The 25245-nt window shown below is 34.1% G+C and overlaps 1 protein-coding gene across 1 annotated transcript in view; it reads right to left on the bottom strand.

Moving 5' to 3' along the window:
• The window catches only part of cac (calcium voltage-gated channel subunit cacophony), a 534146-nt gene that overhangs the window by 318987 nt on the left and 189914 nt on the right, over positions 1-25245 (bottom strand). Inside the window, exon 6 of the mRNA XM_089100885.1 lies at positions 11276-11376. Within this exon, the coding sequence (XP_088957011.1) occupies positions 11276-11376 (101 nt within the window). The remainder of the gene's footprint in view (positions 1-11275; positions 11377-25245) is intronic.

Raw genomic sequence — 25245 nt, 5'->3', positions numbered from 1 at the left:
TCTGACCCACGGCCAAAGCAAAAAACACTGCAAACAGTCCCATCCGTCTTGCCGTAAGTGTGGGAAAACAGGCCACGTAATTAGTGAATGCCCTGAGTAAGACCCTTTCTGCAGAAATTGTAACCGTAGGGGACACACAGCCCTCCAAAAACAATCTTGCCCGGCTCACCAAAAGCGAGTCTTAATCCTTAGAACATCGGATAAAATGAGCCTACCCTACTCAGTTGTAGCTGCAAGAATCCCTCGGCAACCCACACCCCATCGGCCCAGTAGAAGTCAAGCAACAGTTGTTGTAGAAGACGCAAATACAGTATCATCTCCTAAAGAGGCAAACAATATTCATACTCAAGGTATTAGTCAGTCCCCCCATCCCTTACCTAAGTTTACTTCAACATCCTGCCCTCCAAAAGATTTATCCGAGAGTTGCAAAGAATGGCAAAGACTTTCAACTTATCTCACAGTCAGTCACTTAATTGAGGTTAGTAATGAACCTGAGGAAACCAAAACTATTCTCAAGAAGAAAGCTATCACTAAACTCCTAGGTGATGACATCTTACAAACAGATATAGCTCAACTATCTTCCATCAAAAAGGACAAAGATTCCACATCGAAGCTAGTTAAGCCTGTTGACTCAACAGCAAATTAAATCGGTGCCACTGCCCTAGTCAGAGGCAAGAAATCTAAGAAAAAAGGCAAACTTTCCATCCCAGTCCAAAATTACCACCAATAATATTTCGTTGGCTGAAAAAGAATTCCAATATTCAAATCACGGAAATTATGAAATTTTGATCACAGTGGATATTTAAATGTGTGTTAAGTAAGATTTTACGTTTCTCAAGAATTTATCACTGTGCAAAAATGTTGTTTTTAACTATTATAATGACCAAAATAATTTATCCACCCAAATTAACTGTGAATATCTTGACACTTTTGATTTTGTAAAAAATGTAAAACCAAAGCTAATAGAAGAGACCAAACTTAATGTAATTTGCTTTAACATCAGAAGCGTACGAGATAAGTGGACTAATTTTAAAGATTTAATTTTAATTAACGGTTACTGCCCTTTCAACGTAATTGGAATAACGAAGACGTGGCTTTCAGAAATTGAGGATACGAATGGATTTTCCCTCCCTGGCTTTCAAGCTATTCATATTGAAAGAAAATTAACCAAGTCCTCTGGTGGCATTTCTCTTTACATCCGGTCAAGTGTAAAATTCACCAGGCTATTAGACTGTGAATCCTTATTCTCAAAACCTATAAATAATAGATGCATTTATTCAACAATTGTAGACATAAGTGTTAACAACAATTCTTTTATGTTTTCATTGTTTTATATACCATCCTCATTTCCGACACCTTTCTTTTGTAATCTGTTTGAATACTTTTCTAGTTTTAGTAATTTACCACAAAAGAAGGCAATAGTTTTTGGGGACTTCAATTGTAGTATACTAAATGTTAGCAATAATAATGATTGTGATACCTTCTTTGAAACATTTACCTCAAGTGGTCTTCTTCCAACAATCCTTTTTACGACTAGAGTTGATGTTATGAGGTCTTCCGCTACTTTAATTGATAACATTTTTGTATCCACTTCCCTGGGAAACCATCTGTCCTCCAAAATAATATTCTCTGACCTGTCAGACCACTATCCAATTTGTCTCTCCCTACCCTCCCTAACAACTACTCAACCCTCTAGAATTAATACCCCTACATCTAATAGAATATATAATATTGTGAATATGAACCGGTTCACGGATCGTTTGAAATCCTTTGACTGGTCCATGGTTTTGGATTTTCAGGATGTTAATTCAGCCACAAATGGTTTTACACAGGGACTGACTGATCTTATCAGTTCATCCTTTCCAGTCCGTGAATCAAACCGAAAAATTACCCATATCCGCCCCTGGATATCCAATAGCCTGATAATCTCTTCATACCGTAAAAATGACCTATATAAGTTAGCTTGCAAAACCAGTAGCATTATTGACCTAAGTAATTATAAAAAATACAAAAACCTATGTATCAAACTCGTCTGGGAAGCAAAAACAAAATTATTATTATTCAAAAATCTCTCACTGCAAAGGGAACTTGCAAAAACATGGTCCACAATAAATGAAATTCTTTAAAAAAAAGGAATTCAAGATCTATACCTATTAACCTTAAGGACATTAGTAGCAGATTAATTGACCCAATTTCAGTACCGGATGCTTTTAGTAATTATTTCACCAGTATTCCAAATGCTAACTCCTGTTCCCTCTCCGAGTCAGTTCACCCTAGCAAGAATCCCAGATCCATGCTTTTCTCTCCAACTGATAGCAAAGAGGTGCTTCAAGTTATCGAGTCTCTCTCTAATAGTAGTACACCTGACTTATTTGGCATAAGTAATAAGCTTCTTAGGACCGCATCTTCCTATGTTTGTGGACCCATTGTGCGCATAGCAAACCTGTCTGTGATCAACGGAGTCTTCCCAGAAATATTTAAATCAGCAATTGTTATCCCGATTCATAAGAAAAGGCGATCCATCTGAGATAAGGAATTATCGTCCAATCTCACTTCTCCCAGTTATATCCAAAGTACTCGAGAGAATTATCTTCCAACATCTTTCTCCCTTTTTATTTGGGATTAATCCTGCTGATTCGTTGATTTCTTCTCATCAATATGGCTTCCGTTCCAAATTTTCAACTGCTCGTGCACTAATCGACGCCACACAGTTTATACGTTCCCAAATTGACCTTCAATATACTGTATTGGGCTTATTTGTGGAATTTTATAAGGCCTTTGACATGGTTGATCACAGTGTTTTATTAAGTAAACTCAAGAACATATTGATTCATGGATTTCCTTTCTCATGGTTCGGCTCTTATCTCTCTGGCAGAGTACAAAATGTGAGTCTGGGCTGCATGACCTCGCATCCCCTACCTTTCCGGAGGGGCGTCCCACAGGGCTCTGTTCGTGGTCCAATACTTTTTAACCTTTATATTAATGATTTGGTTACAGACCTGGGTCCATCAGTGCACCCAGTACTTTTTGCTGACGATAGCAACTTTTTCATCACCGGCCCTAATTTAACATCCGTCGTCACCTCTACTCAAATCCTTCTGAATAGAGTACAGGAGTGGTGTCTCGTTAACTGCATGCCCATTAACAGCAAGAAAAGTCAGGTTGTATTATTTTGAACCCCTTACAAAAAAAATGAAGTTCAGCAAGCACTTGGCCTCAAATATTCCACCAATCTCCTCCCGCAGGTCGAAGTAGCCAAGTTTCTTGGTGTCCACATAGACTCCTCCCTAGCATTTGCAACACATGTTTCCTACATCAGAGCCATAATCTGGCGAAAGGTAATTATGATTAATCGTGTGAATTATTTTCTTCCTCCTGATATCCTTGTCACCCTTTATTACTCTTTTATTTACCCATATATCTCATACTGCGGATCTGTTTGGGGCAACACTGATCCTTCAGTTACCAACAAATTAAAATCTTCCCAAAACCGTGCCATCAAAGCAGTTTTTCGGCTACCCCGACTATATCCCCCCAGGACTTGTACTCCGATTTTGGTATTATCCCTTTTGAACAAATTATTAAAAAATTGAATCTATCCCTTGCATACTCCGCTTACCATAAAAATCTTCCTCCCCAATTATTATCTTATTTTAATTATAATAATTCTGAAGGCCTCTGTTTCCGTTCATCCAACCGTTCCTTTATTGTCCTTAAGTGTGTCTCTAGCTCTACCCAGCAATCCCCCGATTAAAAATCTATACTTCAATGGAATATAATACCCTCCAGTATCGAGCTATCCACAAGTTTTCGCACGCTGTATAACAATGTTACTAAACTTTGATATTATAATTCTCTAAATTTTTAATCAATTTGCTTTAATTTACCCGTGTTTTCTCTTTCTTTTTTTTTCTCTCTTCTTTATTTTTAATATTTTGTGGTTGTGGTCCTCAACAAGTTCACTTCCAAGATCCTTATTATTATTGGTGTTATGTTTCATTTTTATTTGAATAAATTGAATTGAATTAAACAACTAGCCCTTATCACCTGCGGACAAAAGAGATCTTTCAGGTCGGTATTCCCACTAAAGTCTTAAGGCCTAAGAAATGATTTTCCAAATTTTGAATCAATTATTCCAATTTTAGGTCGTTCCACCCACAAACAAGTCAGGCCCCCATAAATAAACTCTTGCATAAGTTGCTTTTCTTCCAAAACTGAGATACGGTAATACTCTCTTCTGAATACAGAAGAAAATAGACATCATTTTTAACATCATTTTTTTAAATATTTTTATTGAATCCTTGTTCATTTAATTTTTAAGCCTCTCTACAGTAGATAGGACCTGGGACTTGATTCCGGTAGATTCAGGATCCATGGAGAAGGGGAAGGGTCCTTTAAATATATTCCCACGAAACATGTAAGGATGCTAGGTGAGGCGTTCGTGTCTGGTTCCAATTTTATTTGTTTTATTTTTTTGGTATCTTTTTACTACGTTTATTTTTGCTACCACTTTTAATATTTTATTTTTCCTGCGTTATTTTCACCATTTTTTTTTATTTTTACTACCTAAATAATTTTTTGGCTAAACTAATGGTCTTAAAGTTTTCTCTCAGACTTTTGTAGCACACATTTTTTCGTAAGTGGAAGCTCTAAGGTTTAGTGAGTTAGAAGTTTTCCTCATTTGGTTCATTGAAAACCAGAAAAAAAGACAAAATAAAACACACACACACACAATGCACAATATTTTGAAGTATTATAAAAAAAAGTCACGCTGAAGCTCAAAATCTAAAGAAAGAAAGCTATGCAGGGATGAAATAGGCAACAATACAACCTAATCAGTTCACAAAAATGCTGGATAAGGATTTACAAAATTAATTTTTCAAATATGGAAGGAACAATTTTTCTAATGAAAATACTAAAACAAGGTATTTTTTAACTTAGAGGGAGAGAATATGTAAAGGGACAATTGCCAAATTACCTCCCATTGGCAGATCCAGATGGGGCTGGGGGAACCACCCCCCCCCCTCCCGAGATTTTTCTGGTTTTCTGATTCCTTGTTTTTTATCTTTTTTTAACTGTTTATTTTAGAATAATTTTGCCAAAATGGTCAATTATTGGCACCTTTTTCAAATTGGCCTCCCTCAAGATTTTCCTCATTGGCACCATTGTCACACTGAGCTTCCCCAAGATTTTGCTCTAGATCTATATCTGCTCACTCTCTCAATTTTTTTGGCCATGGTCTAATAAAAATAAGAAAATAGGGCTAAAACTAACAATGAATAATAAAATAAATTTGTAAAAAACAACGCTCCTTGAAGCAATGTTACAAACGTTGAAAGGAAAACAAACTTTTCAAGTTAAAAAGATGAAACGTTTATGATTGAAAGGTATAAAAAAGGTCTTGTACGGGAAACTGCCCCTCCCCATAGTAATTTCCGCCCATGCCCAGGAATTTGCCAAAAAGAAATTAATTATCTTGAATTAGGGAACATTCAAGAATGAATATCCTTTGAAATAGCATTTAAGTTTAAAGCTAAAATAAAGTGTTAACAAGAACAAGAATTTAAAGCTTAGAAATCATGTAGGCCTTTTTCTAAAAATGATTTTCTACATTTTGAAAAATACTTTCAAAGACCTCAGCTATATGAAGATACGCCCCCAAGCTCTTGAAAATTAAGATTTAAATATTTATTCAAGTCACAATATTATCCTTCAAATGGGGTAACAGCCAAGAATATTCACATATCAACTTTAATGTGGATGTTGTGAAGCGGGCTAAGATTTTATCCCAAGCTAGTTGGAACTACTATAATGAATTATATTAAGTTTTACAAATTGTATCTATTTTTGTATTTAACTTATCTAGTTCTTCTTGATTTATGTATTTAGTTAGCCAAAGTTTGGACAGTAGAATCAACTTTCTCAGGATCTAACATGACTGTCAACATGATTGATAATAATCTGCCTTCCTATGTTTCTACTCCTCAGCTTTACTAATTCAATTAATTTTTCATATTTTAGAAACTTTGGGTTTTAGCTTTCAGCAAAAATGTCGTTTGTGCTTCACTGAAAACAAAATAAATAACTTCAATTGGAAATTTTTTACTTACCCGATTGATGTATTTTGCGTTTAGAAGATATATTTAAAAATAATGAGTAATATGCAATAATCTAATAAAGATAAAGCAATAACACTACAACTAACAATGAATAATAAAAAAAAATGTGTAAAAAACAATGTTTCTTGAAGCACTGTTACAAATATTGAACGAAAACCAAACTATTCAAGCGAAAAATATGGAAAGTTTAGGACTGAAAGGGATAATATTTAAAAGCAATGAGCCACTAAATAATTTATTACATATTAAACAAACAAAACTGAGCTTATGTATACGAATATATTGATGCCAGTAATTTGGGTTTTATTTAATAGTTTAATTACAAATGAAACCAAAAAACTGTACAGAAAATGTTTTTGTTGTGAGTAACGTGCAAATGAACATCTGTTATTTTCTGTTACTTTACTTTAAAATCTAAGAGGTTTCTTTAAAATCTAAGAGGTATCTTTAAAATCTAAGAGGTTTCTTTAAAATCTAAGAGGTATCTTTAAAATCTAAGAGGTTTCTTTAAAATCTAAGAGGTATCTTTAAAATCTAAGAGGGATCTTTAAAATCTAAGAGGTATCTTTAAAATCTAAGAGGTATCTTTAAAATCTAAGAGGTTTCTTTAAAATCTAAGAGGGTTCTTTAAAATCTAAGAGGTTTCTTTAAAATCTCGTATTTTATGTTTGTTTTAAGCTTAAATTCCACACTCATTGTAATTTCTGTAGCTCTATAATTCTGTTGCAGGAGGAACATATTAGTTTTTTCTTAGTTGTGACTTCCAATAGTTTTACATACAGTGACAGTTTTTATATAAGAAAATTACTTTTCGGATGACTTCCATAAAATAAATCACTGACAATAGCATAGCCAAACTTGAATTCTGTACTTTGGCCATAAATTACTCCTTAGGGTGGTTCTCCCTTGCCATAAATCTGAATATTTTGCCTATCTGATCATTTTTAAGTGGGCTTACTTCTAGAACCCTTCTAGAACCTCTAGAACTTCCAGAACCTTGTTAAATCGTCCATAAAAACTTCCCTAGGATGCAAGGCCGTACCTATAGGGGGGGAGTTGAAACCCCTCCTGGCTGAATGACGGTGTCATATATTTATATTAATTTAAAAAAAACTTTACACAAAATAAGTTTTCAAAGAAAATTAAAGAGCTCCATTAAGCCAAAAATACGCAGAAATAAAGTCAAATAGGCCTAATCTTCCAAGCGTAAAACTACCACAAATCACTATCAACAAATAAATGAAACTCAAAACGAACAGGAATTATAGTAAATAGCCAAGTCAAATTCAAAACAAGCAAAATTTACATTTCTAGGGCTGACAAGCCCATTTACTAGATGGGTTTGGGAAATAAAACGGCTTGAGAGACGGGCTGATTGCATCTCCCTTTCTACTGATACTTCTCCATAAAGTTGATTGCTTTGCAGCTTTCAGATAATTTTTTTGATGGTCCTAATGCTTTTTGTTTATTCAGAGGACTGGTATCTTGCATATCTTTTGCGACAGTTGGAATAGCTCATAATAGTATAAATAGAAAAGAATGAGCAAACAATCACCTCCAGGCATTCGATCCGGTCTTTTTATTTTTCCTTCCAGTGATTTACAGGTGGAAAAGTGGAATTTTAAAATTTTATTATTATAAAATTTTTGACTAAAACCCTCCAAAAATTTTTTTTTTAGTAAAACCCCCTCCGAAAGAATATGCTGGGTACGGCCTTGCTGGGATGTATCAACCTTTTCAAATGATTTTCTTTAGCTCACTCTTCAAAGAAAATTATATGGTGGACTTCGACCCTAAAAAACTACCAGCCAAGAGATTTATTCCAAAAGCCAAAAAGTTACTTTAGATTTACCTAGATAAATTATATCAATTAGTTTTAATAAAATAGCCGAACATAATTTAGGAAAAATCTTATACAAGGAACTATAATTTGATATTGTTACTAACAAGATTTGTCAGGATTACACTAGACGTTCCTCCCACCGTGGTGCTAGGGAATTTCAAACTGATAAAATACATCATAATAGGCCTGTATGTCTGACTTCACTTCACCGCGAGAAGTGGGGGGGGGGCCAGTGGAGGGAAGTACAAATACGGTACACAGAACGTGTAAATTATATGTACAATATGAAATATTTTATCACTAACTTTTCAAAATTAGCGTGGCGTTAAGGGTTGGCATGAAGGCTCTATCCAAACAATCGGTCTTTATGTTTACCTGATTTATACCTAATCTCTTATGCAAGGAGGCAATGGAGGTGGTGCATTTTTCCCCTAAATTTTATTGCCTTCTTAATATTTGAAAATTACCCTTTGTAGTATTTCTATTAGAGAAATTTGCAAAAAGAACAAAATTGCACCTCTCCCCTCCAAATTAAAAAATCCTTTTGTATTTTATTAACAGTAGAAAATCCTTGATCCCCTCTATATTTTTCTTGCCCCTCTGCTAGACTGCTTTTACGTTTAGGCTCAGGTCCAGAGTTTTAAGTTTAGACTCTGATGAAATTCATAAGAATAGACAACTGAAAACTTGCTTAAGCAGTTTAAGTTTCAGTTGAGACAAGAATAATAAGCCAGCAACCTTGGGAAAAACAAGGGCATTTAAACATTGGCCTTAATTTGTGGATTTTTTTTAATATATTCAGTCCATGCCTGAGCCCCATCCCAAAAACACCTTTTAAAAACAAACATCCAAGAGTTTAATGACACATTTCTCATTGATATCCTTGTTGCATTTTTTAAGAAGTAAGTTGAATGGCAAAAAATTAATTTGAAAAGCAACTATCACCTTGTAAAGAAATCTAATTTTTTCAACTGAAAGTAAGGAGCAACAATAAAACTTAAAACGAATAGAAATTATTATGGGTAAGAAGGGGACTGTCGCCTCTTTAATACCTCATTCTTCACACTAAAGCTTTTCAATATTTTAAAAAAGCTTCTCATTCCAAAAAAAAAGCTTTTGCGTTTTAGGAGTCGTTCTTAAAGAATTTGGACAAAAGTCAAACTTAAGTGAAAAGAGCAGGTTACTCAGAAGGGGATAGCCCCCTCATATAAATAGCGATTTCTGTTTGTTTTAAGTTGAAACATTAGTCCTTACTTTTAGTTGAAAATGTTTAGTTTACTATTAAATTGTTTTTTCAAATAATGCCGGGTGATCCACCTCCACTTCTCCCAGGAAATCCCCCCACCTCAATGAGAAATTCCTCTAGGGAAAATTCTTAAACGTAACCCCCCCCCCAGAAATTTCCCCAAGACAATAGTATCTTCGGTAAAAATTCCTCCCAGAGAATTTCCTGCGAACAATTCCACCCGGAAAACTATACTTCCTTTCATTTAAAAAGACATGTTTATTATTTAGTTATTTTTCAAATCACGCCGGAATCCGACCCCTTTCCCTGAGGAAATTTTTTCACGGAAATTTACCCTCCCCCATTCAAAAGTTTCTGCCATGGAACATTCCGTAACTTAAAGGCTTATGGATTGATAACCTTAATTACATTAAACCCGACTTAAAGCTAATTAGCTCAAGTTTTTGAAATATGGCACATGTGGGATTTTAATTTTCATAAACATACAAAAGAACATTAAAGTCAATGTTTCGACGCAGCCTAAATTTCATTTAGCGTTTTTAATGCGTTCGAAATGTAATGAAACAACATTTAGGATAAAAGAAGTTTGTAAAGATAAGATGAAGAGAAAAGAAGGGAAAGTGATAAATAAAAATTAAAGTTGCAATTAGGGTTATCCATACTAACATTATCACACTAAACCAGAAAATGGCTACTTAAAGAATTTTCAGTGTTTTTCAAACTTAGTGAATAACCTCCTATTGAGTTTCATACTTTTATAATGTCAGATCTGCTATTGAAAATTGTTGGAATAGTTTAATATTTTTATCTATGCAAAAAAATTAAGAGTTGAAGAGCATTTTTTTACAATGTTTTGATACCTTTTATGCTACCTTTTCCCCGAAAACCCTTCCTGTAACGTTTCACTAGACAGATACCTACCGTTTATCATTAATTAATACCATTCGATAAAATTAAAACTTGCGTAAATTAAAACTTGCGTAATTAAACTTGATTAAACTTGATAAACTTGATTAAATTAAATTAAAACTTGCGTAAATTAAAACTTGCGTAGTATTGATCGATCCATTTTGCAAGGATTCTTCCAGTTTTGATAAAAGACAAAAATTTAACATTTTTTCAAATTTTATAAGAATATTACCAAAAATATCACGATTTGAAACAAGTTTACGTGTTTCCAATTGGCAACTCCTTACGGAACCTCATTAATTACGGCACCTTCATTTACGGAACCTCATCTTGGGCACCAATTAAGACGGGAATCCTGTATTGCATCATTTGTGAGTTGTGATTTGATAAGTGATGGATATTAGATTTCATATTATGATCTTTCTTCTAAATTTTTATTTATCTATCATTATTTATAGTCCAGTTATCTTAAATTAGTTTTAAAACTAATTTATTATATTAGAATTTAGGTTATAGACTTTGTATTTTACTTCACTTATAATAGTTTTGTTCAATTAATTTAATTAATAGGTAAGTAGTTGCGTGGAATTTCTTAAGACCGTAAACTCTCATAGTTTTTTCTCCAGCACGAAAGTTGAATTTTTTTTTTTATTTACTGGGAATTTTATTAATATAAGCTTGAGCTTGAAAAAAAAAATATCCATTTGCATTGATTTCTCCGTATTTAAAGGTTTTTATTGGCAAATGTAAAAACTATTTCGACAGGAACCTTTTTTTATCCCAAAGTCTTTTGAAAATATAGATTTTCACAAAAATATATAATGCTTCGATCACTGTGGAACTCCTTATTGGTAAACCAACATCAACAATTGACAATTATCTATTAAAATATTTTTTTTTTTTTAGTGTGAAAAAACTACTAGCCCATTTGTATAGAATACTAATTTTTAAAAGGTTTTAACGACAATTGCAAAAACTAACTCGACAGGAAACTTTTTTATCCCAAAATTTTATAATTTTTTTTTTTTAACAGCAATATATAGGCTAATACATCGAGACCTGTGGAACTCCTAATTGGTAAACAAGCATCAACAATTGGTAATTATCAATTAATTTATATGCATATTTGGTTGATAACAAGGGCAGGATTCTACTCACTAGGGATTCCAGAAACTAATTTTAGGGGCCGTAACACACGTATTGCACGTAAGGTTCTTAAGTCCACATCCAGCTCCTCCTCTGCAAATACAGTTACGAACCTAGAAGTTCAAAATGCATAAATGTAATAACTAGTTTCCTTACCTTTCAAAGCTCTTCTTGAGTCTGTGGGGCTAAGAGATACGTTTTAGCTTCGATGCAACTACGGCAAAAGGGCTTAAGTGATTTTTGACTTTTGACCTAATTTTTATAACCAAATATGTAAGCTTAATCGAAAAAAAAATGTAATCATAAGGCGTAAAAACCCTTTAACCATGAGTATCTAATCTAAGGTTGTTCTAGTTGAACTTCAGCCTCGCAAGAAAGTTCGGAATTCAAGTTTGTCATTTCAATGTAAGTTCTGCATCATTTCCAGGCTAAAGAATTTTTTTGACCTTTTCTACTTTAATTCGTCCTTTTTTGTGAGTATTATAATTCCAAATTTTTTGGTGACTAATAATCAAAAAGAAAATCACTATATTGATATCGAAAAAAAATCCCCCCCCCTCTACCATCATAAACTTGAAGTTTCGAGACTAAAATTTACGAGGCTGAAATCTTTAATAGCCACTCATTATAGCATCACTAACAATAAAAAAAACAACTATAAAAGCTAAGCGAGAAGAACCTTATGCTGAAATTTGTATATATTTGGTTGACTTTGTACAGATTTGCCCTGTCTGCTAACCGCACAAAAACTTACAGCTCAATTAATGTACGGGGAAGAAGTTGTAAAAGCCACTCATCATAGAATTACTAAGAAAAACTATAAAAGCTAAGCGAGGTAATTCTATACATATTTATTTTGCATTTGTGTATATCGCCCTCTAAATAAAGCCGTGTACTTCCCCATTAAACATACATCAGATTTTCGAGACAAAAGGTCTATGTAGCTGGAGTTTTAAAAGTCACTCATCATAGCATCACTAAGAAAAAATATAAAAGCTGAGAGAGGAGAACCATAAGCTGAAATTTTATATATACTTTACTTTATATTTTTGTATATAGCCCTGTGAATATAGCCCTCTCTTCGTCACTAAAAAACTTGAGGTTTAGAGACTAAAAATATAGAAAAATGAAGTTTGAAAAGCCACTTATCATGATTAAATGATACTGCACTGGACTAAGGACCAAACTGGTATACTGATTTACGGCCTTTCAGCCGACTTTCGACCTTTCAGCCTTACTGGTGTACGGCCTTTCAGCCAGGAAGTGCTATGGCTGGTTGGGGTTGTATCTTCGAAATATTTGAATATATCCTTATTTTGGAGTTTCACCGTTGAATATCGACATTCATCAGAGTTCGGTATTTCATCGTAACACAAACATGACTTCTGTTCATTATTTTATATAAATTTTCTTTTAGTTGAACATTCTGATAATTTTCTTATATTTTGGATGAATGACTGACTGCACTAGTTTAATTCTTTTTTAGTTCTACATTAAATTGCCAATTTTAGGGCCATAACTAATATTCTGCCTCGGGAAGGAATTGAATCATTTCATGGTGGGAGCTATCATACAGAAAAGCAACAACTGTTTTTGTTCCTTGTCTTTCACTAAAGGTTTAAGCCAGTGGCACCAATTGAGAGGGGTAGAAGGGGCATCTGTCCCCCAGATTTCTAAGAACAACTTTTTGGTATTTTTTCTAAGAAAATTGAAAAGCCCCCTTCCTCCCCTAGATTTTAAAAGGTAGATTTTACCTTTCCCCTATATTTCTCCTAATTGATACCGCTGGTTTAAGCCCCAAAAATACTCACTGGCTGTATCATTACTTATATTTACAATACGCCTCTAATTGAAGGAGCTCCTCAGTCTACGCTTTTCCATTTTCAGCGATGCTATGAAAAATTAGGGTTTTTAGTTGTTTTTTGTTGGCTAATTCGCCAAATTAAAAAGTAACATTGGTTTCCGATTCTAAATAAGCTGTCGTTTTTCGTTTCCAAATGGTTATCGGATAAAATTAAATATTTAATGATTATTCAAAAAATCATTTTATTATTTTCACTAATTAATTAATTCAAATTCTAATTTGCTAGAGATTTTAAGCCCACATAGTTTTAAAAAAAATATTGGAACAGTGCTGAGTGTTAATTTAGTTAAAATTGAAAATAATATGAGACATTTAAAAAACTAATAGTTCTATTTTTCAGTTACAATTATAAATGAAAATAAAGAAAATTTATTAGAAGGGATTTAGAGTAATTATATCATCATATTTTGTTTCTAACAAGAATGTTTTAACATTTTCAGGATCTTAATTTCTACAACAGTCTGAATGATTAATTATTTGGTTAGTTTTTTTAATTCTGGCTAAACTAATTTAAGCTGAATATTTGTTCAAATTTTATTCAATATTATTATTATAAAGCATTGTAATTCATCTGAAAACCAAATTCTTACTTACATTCAAATTATCAGATTAATTTCTAATCAGTTTCGAATCTGATTTATTTTCTATCCATCATTTTCTATTTCTATATGTAGCATTATTGAATGGTAAAATCAAAGTCGTTTCGTTGGTAGTCGGGTTGGGCCTCTTTGAATCTAAACTCGGTTCAGCAGCTCGCTAACTCTTATACCCAACGAATTAAAAGGTATTTCAAATCGGGACAACCATTTTTGATACTAGTAGTTAAGAAAACCAACCCAGTAAAACAGATGGCTGGAGGGTACCTTTATGCCTACAGTGTACTGGTAGGATCTTGCCAAAAGCGTTAAATAGAGAACGGAAGTCCTCTACCCTCCCCTTCACAAAAACAAATAAAATAAAATAGAAAATTAACACCTTAAATGAAAAACTCAAAATAGCAATAATTAAGCGTTCATTTTTGCTAAAACAGGAAGTGGTATATACCGTCTAGTTTTTAAAAAAGAAAATTAACAGAACCAGAATTAGCAAGCTGTTATCTCGACTTTAGAAGCATTTGGATCCCAGGATTACCAAGCTACTGCTACAATTTTTGACCCGGGTACCATAAACCCATTTTAGTGAAAACTCATCACTGCAAAGAAAAGAAAGCAACTATTCTGGCTAAAACTACTTCACACAGTACTTTCTATTGTTCTAGCAAACACTTGCACCTATTTCACTAGACTTACTAGGTATCCTTGATACCAATTTTAACGGTCGCAACACACGAAAAGAACGCAACATACGAAGATCAACTTCAACATTAGCTTCGGCAAAAATAGTCATTGACCTAGTCGTAGAAAAAAAAGACATTATAATAATGAAATGGTATAGCACAACAGACAATACAAATATCAAGCGAAACAGAATTAAAATTGTGATTGGAGTCAGGCCAGGATAAAATTTTTTTTTGTATTTATTCACTTGTTTCGTGCCTTTTTTAGTGTCCCTTTTACCTTTTTTCGTATGTATTTATCTTATTTATTTTAGTTTGACCAGTTTTGTCATTTTCGACGTAATATCTTAAACTAGGGATCCTTTGGAACCCTCTTTATTCAAATTTCTCTTAAAAAAAAATCTAGTGAATGAACTGGAAGTTAATATTTTTTGGTTTTGTATAAATACGTTAGTTTTAATTCTGATACCTTAGTATTTCTACTGATGACGGTTTCCGTATATGTGATCGAAATATCTAGACTTTTGTATCTATTTTCACAGTCTAAATAAATGGATTTATCCCCATTTGAACGTATAATTGTTTGTCTTTTCAATTGACACTTTCCTGTTTAATTAGTGACTAAGGAATGATTATTCATTCGGTTTTTTCTTTTTTCGTTGTCGTTTTAGCATTCTTTGCCAGTTTTCAAATTTTTATGCTTTTTTGAATTCGGCTCTTCGGGGCTTGTGATAGCGATTTTTTGAAATAAACATATCCTCTCTTATGTTATATTTTTTTAGAAAAGGAATGAAATTCATAAAAAAGAATATTACAGCCACTGTTGGAAAAATAATAACGAAATATATATTAATTATTGAGTAATTAAAGGTCTGCGACAAGTGGCAGACCTAGACCCATTCCCAAACACACAAAAAATAAATAAATAGGTTTCTAAACCCAAATAAAATATCCCTTAAAAAGTTTATAGAACGCCTTCTGCTATTTTCTGCCACAACTCCTAAGTCTTGGTTTTTAAGATAAAATCAAATCTTCTTTTTCTTTTCCATTTTTAAGGTTTTTCCTAGATATCCAAGCTTACAGTAATATTCTTTTCTTTTTCTGGGATAAATAGAACAATCATAAGCAAGATATAAATACACAAATAAAAAAGCTTTTGTTAATAAGAAGAGTTTTTTTTTTCTTTTATCATAGCGCAATAGCGCTAAGTAAAGAACGATGTTGGCACAATGTATTATTTATTTATTTTTTTTTGTTTTCCATACCAGGGCACTTCGTATCGAAGGAGTTGTCGTAGAAACTTGGAAAAAAGCTCATTCGATTTGAAATTGGAGTGGCTAGCGCCCTTTTTAATAGTCGAAAGTGATTGGAGGGCAACTAGCCCCCCTCCCCCACGCCCAACAATACCCCAAACACAACCCCACCAAAATTTTAGATAGCCATTTTATTCAGCGTAGTTGATTTCCAGATAGAAAATATATTTTTGAGGAGGACACTCCCCCACAACCCTCGGGGCAAGGGTTTTAAGTTATGCCCTGAGGGCATATAAGAACAATCTTGGGGCAATGTATTATTTATTATTTTTTCCTTTAGAGCAGGGCACTTCGTATCGAAGAAGTTGTCGTAGAAGTTTTGAAAAGGCCTCATTCAATTGGAAATTGGAGTGGCTTGTGCCCTTTTTAATAGTCGAATGTGATTGGAAGGCAACTAACACCCCTTCCACGCCCACAATTTCCCGAAAAACATCCAATCAAAATTTTTAGATAGCCATTCTCTTCAGATTAGTTGATTTCCAGATAGAAATTATGTTTTTGAGGATGAAACTCCCCCAAAGCCTTCAGGGCAAGAGATGTAAGTTATGCTTTTGGGGCATATAAGGTTTTTATAGTAGGCGTTGTCGTAGAAACTTCAAAAAAGGCTCATTTGATTGTAAATTCAAAGGTTTAGTGCCCTTTTTAACAGTCAAAAGTGATTGGAGGGCAACTAGCCAACCCCCCCCCCCCACTCCCACACCCAAAAATCACCCAAACACATTCAATCAAAATTTTGACAGAGCTATTTTGTTCAGCGTAGTTGATTTCCAGATAGAAAATATGTTTTTGAGGAGGAAACTCCCCCACAACCCTCGGGCAAGAGTTGTAAGTTAAGCCCTGGGGGTATATAAGGTTTTTATAGAACGCGCTGTCGTAGAAACTTCAAAAGGGGCTCATTCAATTGGAAATTGAAATGGCAAGTGCCCATTTTAATAGTCGAAAGTGATTGGAAGGCAATTAACACCCCTTCCACGCCCACCATTTCCCCAAACACATCCAATAAAAATTTTGAGATAGCCAATTTGTTCCACGACGTTCTAAGTTCAGGAAATTATACCTTTGATCAGGACACTCCGCCCACAGTCTTCAGGGCAAGGGATATAAGTTATGTCCTGGGGGCCTATAAGGTTTATATTGATCTTTGTCTTAGAAACTTGAAAAAGGGCTCATTCGATTTGAAATTCAAAGGGCTAGTACCCTTTTAAATAGTCAAAAGTGAATTGAGGGGAAACTAACCCCCCTCTCACGCCCATCTTTTCCCCAAACAAATCCAATCAAAATTTTTAGATAGCCATTTTATTCAACGTAGTTGAAAGTTTTGGAAATTAGGTTTTTAAGGATGATAACCCCTCCCTTCACAGCCCTCAGGGCAAAGGTTGTAAGTTATGCCCTGGGGGCATTTACAGTTTTTATTGAAAGCGTTGTCGAAGAAACTTCAAAGGGGCTCATTCAAATGGAAATTGAAAGGGCTAGTGCCTTTTTTAATAGTTGAAAGTGATTGGATAGCGACTAACACCCCTCTCACGCCCACCATTTTCCCAAACACATCGAATCAAAATTTTGAGATATCCGTTTTGTCAAACGTAGTTGAAAGTTCTAGAAATTAGGTCTTTTAGGATGATAACCCCCTCAGAACCCTCTGTGCAAAGGTTGTAAGTTATGCCCTTGGGGCATATAAGGATTATATAGAAAGTTGTTGTATAAATCATAGGCAGCGCGATCGCGCTGCCTAAGTAAAGAGCGATGTTGACACAATGTAGTATTATTTTTCCATACCAAGGCACTTCACATCGAAGGAGTTGTCGTAGAAACTTCGGAAAGGGCTAATTCGATTGGAAATTGGAGTGGCTAGTGCCCTTTTTAATAGTCGAAAGTGATTGAGGGGCAACTAGCCCTTCCCCCACGCCCATCATTCCCCCAAACACATCCAATCAAAATTTTGAGATAGCAATTTTGTTCAGCGTAGTTGATTTCCGCATAGAAAATATGTTTTTGAGGAAGACACTCCCCCATAACACTCAGGGCAAGGGTTTTAAGTTATGCCCTGTGGGCATATAAGAGCGATGTTGGCACAATGTATTATTTATTAATTTTTTCCTTTACAGCAGGGCACTTCGTATCGAAGAAGTTGCCGTAGAAACTTCAAAAAAGGCTCATTCAATTGGAAATTGGAGTGGCTTGTGCCCTTTTTAATAGCCGAAAGTAATTGAAAGGCGACTAACACCCCTTTTACGCCCACCATCTCCCGAAACACATCCAATCAAAATTTTAGCCATTTTGTCCAGCGTAGTTGATTTCCAGATAAGTATTATGTTTTTGAGGAGGACACTCCCCCACAACCTTCAGGGCAAGGGCTGTAAGTTATACCCTGGGTGCATATAAGGTTTTTATTGAAGGTGTTGTCATAGAAACTTCAAAAAAGGCTCATTCGATTGGAAATTCAAAGGGCTAGTGCCCTTTTTAAAAGTCGAAAGTGATTGGAGGGCAAATAGCCCCCCCCCCCCGCACGCCTACCATTTCCCCAAACACGTCCAATCGAAATTTTTGGAGCCATATTGTTCAGCATAGTTGATTTCCAGATAGAAATTATGTTTTTGAGGGGGACAGTCCCCCACAGTCCTTAGGGCAAGGGTTGTAAGTTATGCCTGGAGGCATATAAGGTTTTTTATAGAAGACGTTGTCGTTGAAACTTCAAAAAAGGTTCATTCAATTGGAAGTTCAAAGGGCTAGTGCCCTTTTTAATAGTCGAAAGTGATTAGAGGGCAACTAACCCGCCTCTCACGCCCACCTTTTCCCCAAGCACATCCAAGCAAAATTTGAGATAGACATTTAATTCAACGTAGTTTTAAGTTCTGAGAATTAGGTCTTTGAGGATGACAACCCCCCCACTGCCCTCAAGGAAAGGGTTGTAAATTATGCCCAGGGGGCATATAAGGTTTTTATAGAATGTGTTGTCGTAGAAACTTCAAAAGGGCTCATTCGATTGGAAATTAAAATGGCTAGTCCTCTTTTTAATAATCGAAAGTGATTGGAAAGCAACTAACACCCCTTCCACGCCCACCATTTTCCCGAACACATCCAATAAAGATTTTGAGATATCCATTTTGTTCCACGCAGTTCAAAGTTCAGGAAATTATATATTTGATCAGGACACTCCCCCCACTGTCTTCAGGGCAAGGAATATAAGTTATGCCCTGGGGGCATATAAGGTTTTTATTGAAATTTTTGTCGTAGAAACTTGAAAAAGGGCTCATTCGATTGGAAATTCAAAGGGCTAGTGCCTTATTTAATAGTAATAGGCCAGAACAAAATTTGCACTTTACTGAAAAAATATAAATGAATGTGCATTGTAAGTTTCATATACATATACTGATATTTAGTAATCAAAATGTTAATATTATCTAATTTATTAAAGTCATAAAAGTAAAAAAAATTATATTTTTCTCAGTAAATTGCAAATTTTGTTCTGGCCTTGGGAAGGGATAGGGGTTTTGCGCCCAATTTATGTTAATTTCTGCTCGTTTTGAGTTTGATTCGGTTATTTATTGGGATTTCTGTTCGTTTTGGGTTTCATTTATTTATTAATGCTGATTTGTGGTAGTTTACGCTTGGTAGATTATTTGATTCTAGTTTTGGTCATTTTTAGTTTAATGGAGTTCTTTACTTTTCTTTGAAAGACTTATTTTGTGGAAAAAGTTTGTTTAATTAATTGTATATAAATGAGGAAGATCAGCTACTTTTCTGTTGGCTTTGAAATAAGTTTCTCTTAGGTCCACCGTGGACAAGCAATAAGCATCATAGATTCCTCTACAGTGTTATCAACGCTGAAGAAGCGGTTTTGTCGCTAATTGACCGATATAATTTATCAGTCAAGTCCCACTCGTGGCCCAATGTTTAACAGTGTTAGTTGGCATTTGTTTCTTATGTTTGTGCTTTTGTTTTGTTTGTGTCAGATGAATTAGAGTCTTGAAATTTTTGTTGTGCTCCATCTGTTTTTTCATTAATGTTTATTAATTGCATTCATTCATATTGTGGTTTTCTGTAATTCTATATTGACCATAGAAAAATAACAAATGAAATATTTTAGTGTTATTTTGGCACCCTGTGGTTATTTATTTATTTATTTAAAGACTACAGCTGAAGTTATGTCTATTTATATTGTTGCGTACCATGCATACTTTTAAATTGCTTCCAAATATATTTATGGTTATTATATTTTTATTTCATTGATTAGGATCATGATTTTTCGATCCAGATCATTTTATACTTCTTTTAATTATTTCCTGAAATGTTTTATGTTTCACAATTTTTTTTTTACTTTTTCTTTTAATTCCGAAAAGGCAAAAAAAATTTTTAATTCTAATTCTAAAAGCCCCTAATTCTAAAGGTCGGATGTCATGGGCCCAAAGTTACTTGTGCAGAAGGTCGACTCTTATTGATAGATGATTAATGCTAAGTGAGGAAATCCAGAGCCTCGTTCGATTTACTTCATTAGTTAACATAATAAGCAGGTTTTGCGTTTTTTTTAAATTCTTTGTTAACCTTGAACTTTTTTTTTGAACAAGTTTCCAGGTAACTGAAAAGTTTCTTACGGAACTACTGTTAAGATTTCTTCGTTCATAGATAACTACAGACTTTTTTGGCAGGAAATTCAAACTCGACAGCTTATATTTTTTCCCACTATGGTAAAAGCCTTGGCTTTTGAAAATATGATGATTTATTTAAGACTTCCCAGAATGAGTGATGCAGCTGTTTTTTTTTTAAGCGTTCACTCAGTGGTAATTATTTAATGCTGGAGTTTAATTGTCTTCTTGTAAAAGGAAACATGAGGTGTAAACTTTTCACAAAAAGGTTTGATTTGGTATTAGCCAAGAAGATTTCAGTCTACTTCGTTCTTGTTGCTGTTTCAGGTCCCCCCCTTCCTAAGCCTGATTCTCTGTTATCAATGTCTTATACGGCTCACGCTATAGCAACTTCGAATTTTCTGCCAAACTGTCTGTTCTTCTTGAAAAGCCTGGTAAACTCTTTTAATTCACTTTCTGGCAAATAAAGCGCTAAAAGCAAAAAGAGTAGACTTGCTAGTTAACTAAGTTCTGTTAAATCGAACGCAACTCAAACAATGAAAATGACCAAGACTGATCCAGGGTTGCACAAAGCCTCTATTCAATTGGATGTTCTGGAGACTTCTTTCTGTCCAGTTCTGAGCCGCCTCAAATGCTTTTTGTATATTTGAGAAGAAGTTATATGTCTCGACCTCCGCTGGTTGAATCCAGTGCTTTTCCTAAAGCTTTTCTTGAACAATTTGAATAATTTAAATTCTATAAAATACCAAATTAAAAAATTTCCGAATTATTTTGATTTTTGGCCTTTCTTTTAGGACTAACCGAAAATCAATTCGTCCTCGAATGGTGTGGGAAGAGGTTGGCTTCTTTGATGAGGGTAAAGAGTGAAAATTCTTTGGTCGGGGTAAATAGTAAAGATTTGAATAGTTTAAGGTGGAGTAGTGTGTACAGCTGTGTTCGTCTCAGGTGGCTCGGTGCTTCAAAGAGTCATTAGTAGCATTAGCAATTTTATTTTAAGATTTTACCCAAAGTTCTTTTTCAAGTACTTTCTTTTCATATTTCTTTTTTAAAATGTCTTTCTCAAAATGCTGTTAGAAAATTCTTTGCGAAGTCGTTTCCAATTTTAAATTCTAAAATTATTGCTTTCATGTATTTGTTTTTTCTTCCAATTCTAAGACCGCTAATAGCCTACATGAAGCTCAAATTAAACCAGATTCTAAAAAAAAACAATATTATCATAATACTAAAAGCTATCCTGTGCCAATAAACCCCAAGAAAAATATTTTATTTCAAAATGACACATCCAGCCCAAAACACTGCTTCTAGATTTGTCAATTTTACTTTTTGTGCAACTTTAGAGTTCCTACGCGCCGCAATTATGACACAATATTGAACTTAAGCACACATTGACTCTCTGTGAAATAACAAGGAATTCCTCTCCTATTCTTATCAGCTATTTTCCCTTATATTATCGTCCTGATCGATCGGAAATACAGTCTAGGTTCCCAATTGTTACGGTCTTTTGACAAGGGAAGACCTATCTAGGCAAGGAACTTCCTTTGTAGGTATCGAGACATGCTTGATACTGGAATATAATAATTGATTATTTTGGGGGAATTAAAAATGGACGCATTGATAAAATCGAAAATGTTCATTATTAAAAAATAACTTGTATAGAAAATAAATACCTTGAGCATAAGTTATTAAGATTGATTCTTTAATTATATTAATTAAAATAAAGTTTTCCAAGAACTATTTTTCTATTTAAAGAAAAAAACAATTTAAAACCTAAAAGGCAGAACTGAAGTCATATAATAATCAAACAGTTCGTGATAACAAACTTTAAACAAGGATTGACTTGGCCCAATAGTAATTGACACCCTAACAAATGGAATATTGATAACAATAGACACATTAAAAGATTTGGGCCATTTATGCTAACTAAATTAAAAGAAAACAAGATTAAAAGTTGTTTTCAATTGAAAGTAAGAAGCAACATTAAAACTCAAAACGAACAGACATTATTCCGAAATTATTCCCCATCTTAATACCTTGCTCTTCACATTAAAGATTTTTAGCACTTTTTAAAAAGCTTCTTGTGTTTCCCAGCCCTTGACTTTCAGGAGTCGTTCTAAAAAAATTGGGAAAAACAGCCAAACTTTAGCGTAAAGAGCAAGGTATTGAGGAAGGGGGCAAACCTGTCATATACCGAATAATTTCTGTTTGTTTTGAGTTTTAATGTTGCTCCTTACTTTAAGTAGAAAAAACATGTTTTTGTATGTAATTTCTGATCGTTTTTCAAACAATGCCGATAAATCAGGTTCCCCTTCATGAAAATTTCCCTCTTCTCACGGGAAACTCTTCCGTGGAAAGGGAAACTCTCCGCAGGAAGCTCCTCCGCTGAAAAATATTATACGTAAGGAACGGGTAAATTTTGTAACTTACAGCCCTTTCCCCGGGGGCTATTGGGAGCCATGTTATCACCGAAGGCATAGTTATTGAACCCTTCAACTATACTTAACAAAATCACTACCTGAAAATTTTGATCAGACAACTTTGGAGAAAAAGGGTTGTGAGAGGGGGGCTAGCTGCCCTCCAATCTTTTTGGTCAAATAAAAAGGGCACTAAAATTTTTGCTTTTTGATAATGAGCCTTCTACCGATCTTCTAAGATTATTGGTATGATACAATCACCCACGGGAAAAAAATTACAAAAACAAAAAAGAAATAAACACACATACATGATCTTTCTTTTGGCAAAAAAAATTGCAAAATTCCACATTTTTGTATATAGGAGCTGGAAGGGACCTCTTCATTAGAGTTCTGTAATATGCTTAATCCGATGGTATGATGTTCATTAATATCATATGATTTTTTGGGGTAGATTCTTCCCTTTTTCAAAAACTAAACAAATTTCCTCAGGGTCGTAACTTCGTTTCGGTTATGATTGAGCCGCCCTTACATTTTGATGCCACGAACTGTTTGATGCCAAATATATAAGATTTATTAAGTTTAATGTTACCCATCAAAAGTTAAGAGCCTGGAAATTTTTTTTCGATTTTCGAAAAAGTGGGAAAATACTCCCAAAATATGAGCCTCGTGTATGCAGTATGGATAAAGTCAAATTTTTAAGTTTGTTGGTATTTCAATATGAAAGCACTTGAATCACTCTGAATTGGCATGTATATATGGGTACTCCCTATAAATGAAGTTCAACCTCTAATTATATCTTATACAACATATTTTCCTACGCCTCTGAAGGCTGTATTAGCTCTATTTAACACAAAAGGTGAAACATATTTAAGGGGAGGGATCAGGGAAGATCGTGATGCCTCCGTTCCTCCTCAATGTTCAGTTTCAATGACTAATTTCTATACAAATTTACTCTTGGTTTAAGCAACGTCCGTTACTATTTCCCAATGAAAAAATTAAAATACGACTTTTACTGTTTAACTTTCGTACGACTTCCGGTCCTTTTCGGACAAGAGAGGTGTGATTTTTGGAACTCCTAATTTTTGTGATATCAAGGAGGCACACTTGTGCCTCTATAAAGAGGCGACCCACCACAATGTTAAGCGATTTCCGGTCCTAGCGGTCGCAGAGAGACAGCGGTAATCGCATTTTATAGCCCAAGCTGTTTTCTTATTGAAACAAGTTAAGTAAATACTGATTGCAAATAAAGATTTGAAAGTTAGTCCCGAAGTTGAATTTTACTATAATTAATTTTTCAATTTATTTAATTGGTATATTACTGTAGCCACATGAGGAAAATTTTGATTTTCTCACTAAAAATTTTATTTCCTCTCTCTGATACTCATGAAACTATTTATATGAAGATTTACATTACTGCATTTTTCTGCAATTAATCATTAGAAAAAAAGAGGGGAACTGCAATTTGTCTTGCTTTGAAAGAGGATGAGTGATTCCTTCAGATGTCGGATCATTATTTTTATCCAATTCGGTCAAAGGAATCATTTGCTAAATATTTTACCCCAGCCGTTCTTCCCAGAAAATTCTCCATCAAGAATTAGGTCAATTGATTATCTTTCCTTGCAGGGCATCCACTTGTCTTTCCCCTTTGGACACGAGGTGTACACGTTGGAGCTCTAATAAGGTTTGTTATATTTCCTAGTTATACTAAAAGCAATAAATATGAATTAAAACAAATTATTTGAAAGGTCATTTGAAAACAAAATGTTTTTATTGTGACTAGCTTTCTTTTCATAAGTGTAAGTGCCTTTGACACTAAAGGAATTCTATTTACAAAAATCAAAACTAGTTTAGAACGTAGAAAATTAGACTCCTAATCTTAGAGTCACCGGTCTGAGGCTGGATATTGAACTTTACTCCATCGTTAAAAAGTACAATTTTGAGGATACATCCCTTTTTTAGTTTAAGCTGTGCCTGTTAACTAAAATCAATATCTAGTGTCTTAGGCGTGTTGATGGACAAAGAAAATAAAGGGGATAAAAAAGATAACGGTTCAAGGAAGGGCTTCTTTCCTCTTAATTTATTATTTTTAAAGCTGTAACTTTGGTTTGCATATCCTATTTTGCCTCACGGCTTGGGGAGCAATTTAAAACTTTCATAGAAAGTTTTTTTCAGGAGGGTGGATGGGGTAGGATTACTTTAATGGCCTAATTTGGCTTAATAATGTCCATTTCCATCACCAATGGTTCTGGATTATGAACATGATAACGGTATCATATTTTAAAAAGCAAAAGAGAAGAAAAATGGAAATGGTGTTTTATTTGGCCAACAAAATTACTGGATACAACAAAATGAGTATAAACGAATAAATTCACATCTTTTGCTAGGAAGAAAGCTAATTTAATTAATCAACAATATTTTGTCCATCAATTATTATGAATTTGTTTTTGTACATGTTAATTTATCCGCGTTGTTAGCTTTTCATTTCTTCCAATTTGGATTTTGTTTCATTTTGATGTCCACTTTCTTTGTTTTTGT

This window comes from Artemia sp. Qi Xiang Cuo, chromosome 15 (genome assembly GCF_049724085.1).
Source record: "Artemia sp. Qi Xiang Cuo chromosome 15, ASM4972408v1, whole genome shotgun sequence".
NCBI lineage: Eukaryota > Metazoa > Arthropoda > Branchiopoda > Anostraca > Artemiidae > Artemia > Artemia sp. Qi Xiang Cuo.
This window is presented reverse-complemented; position numbering and strand designations above follow the sequence as displayed.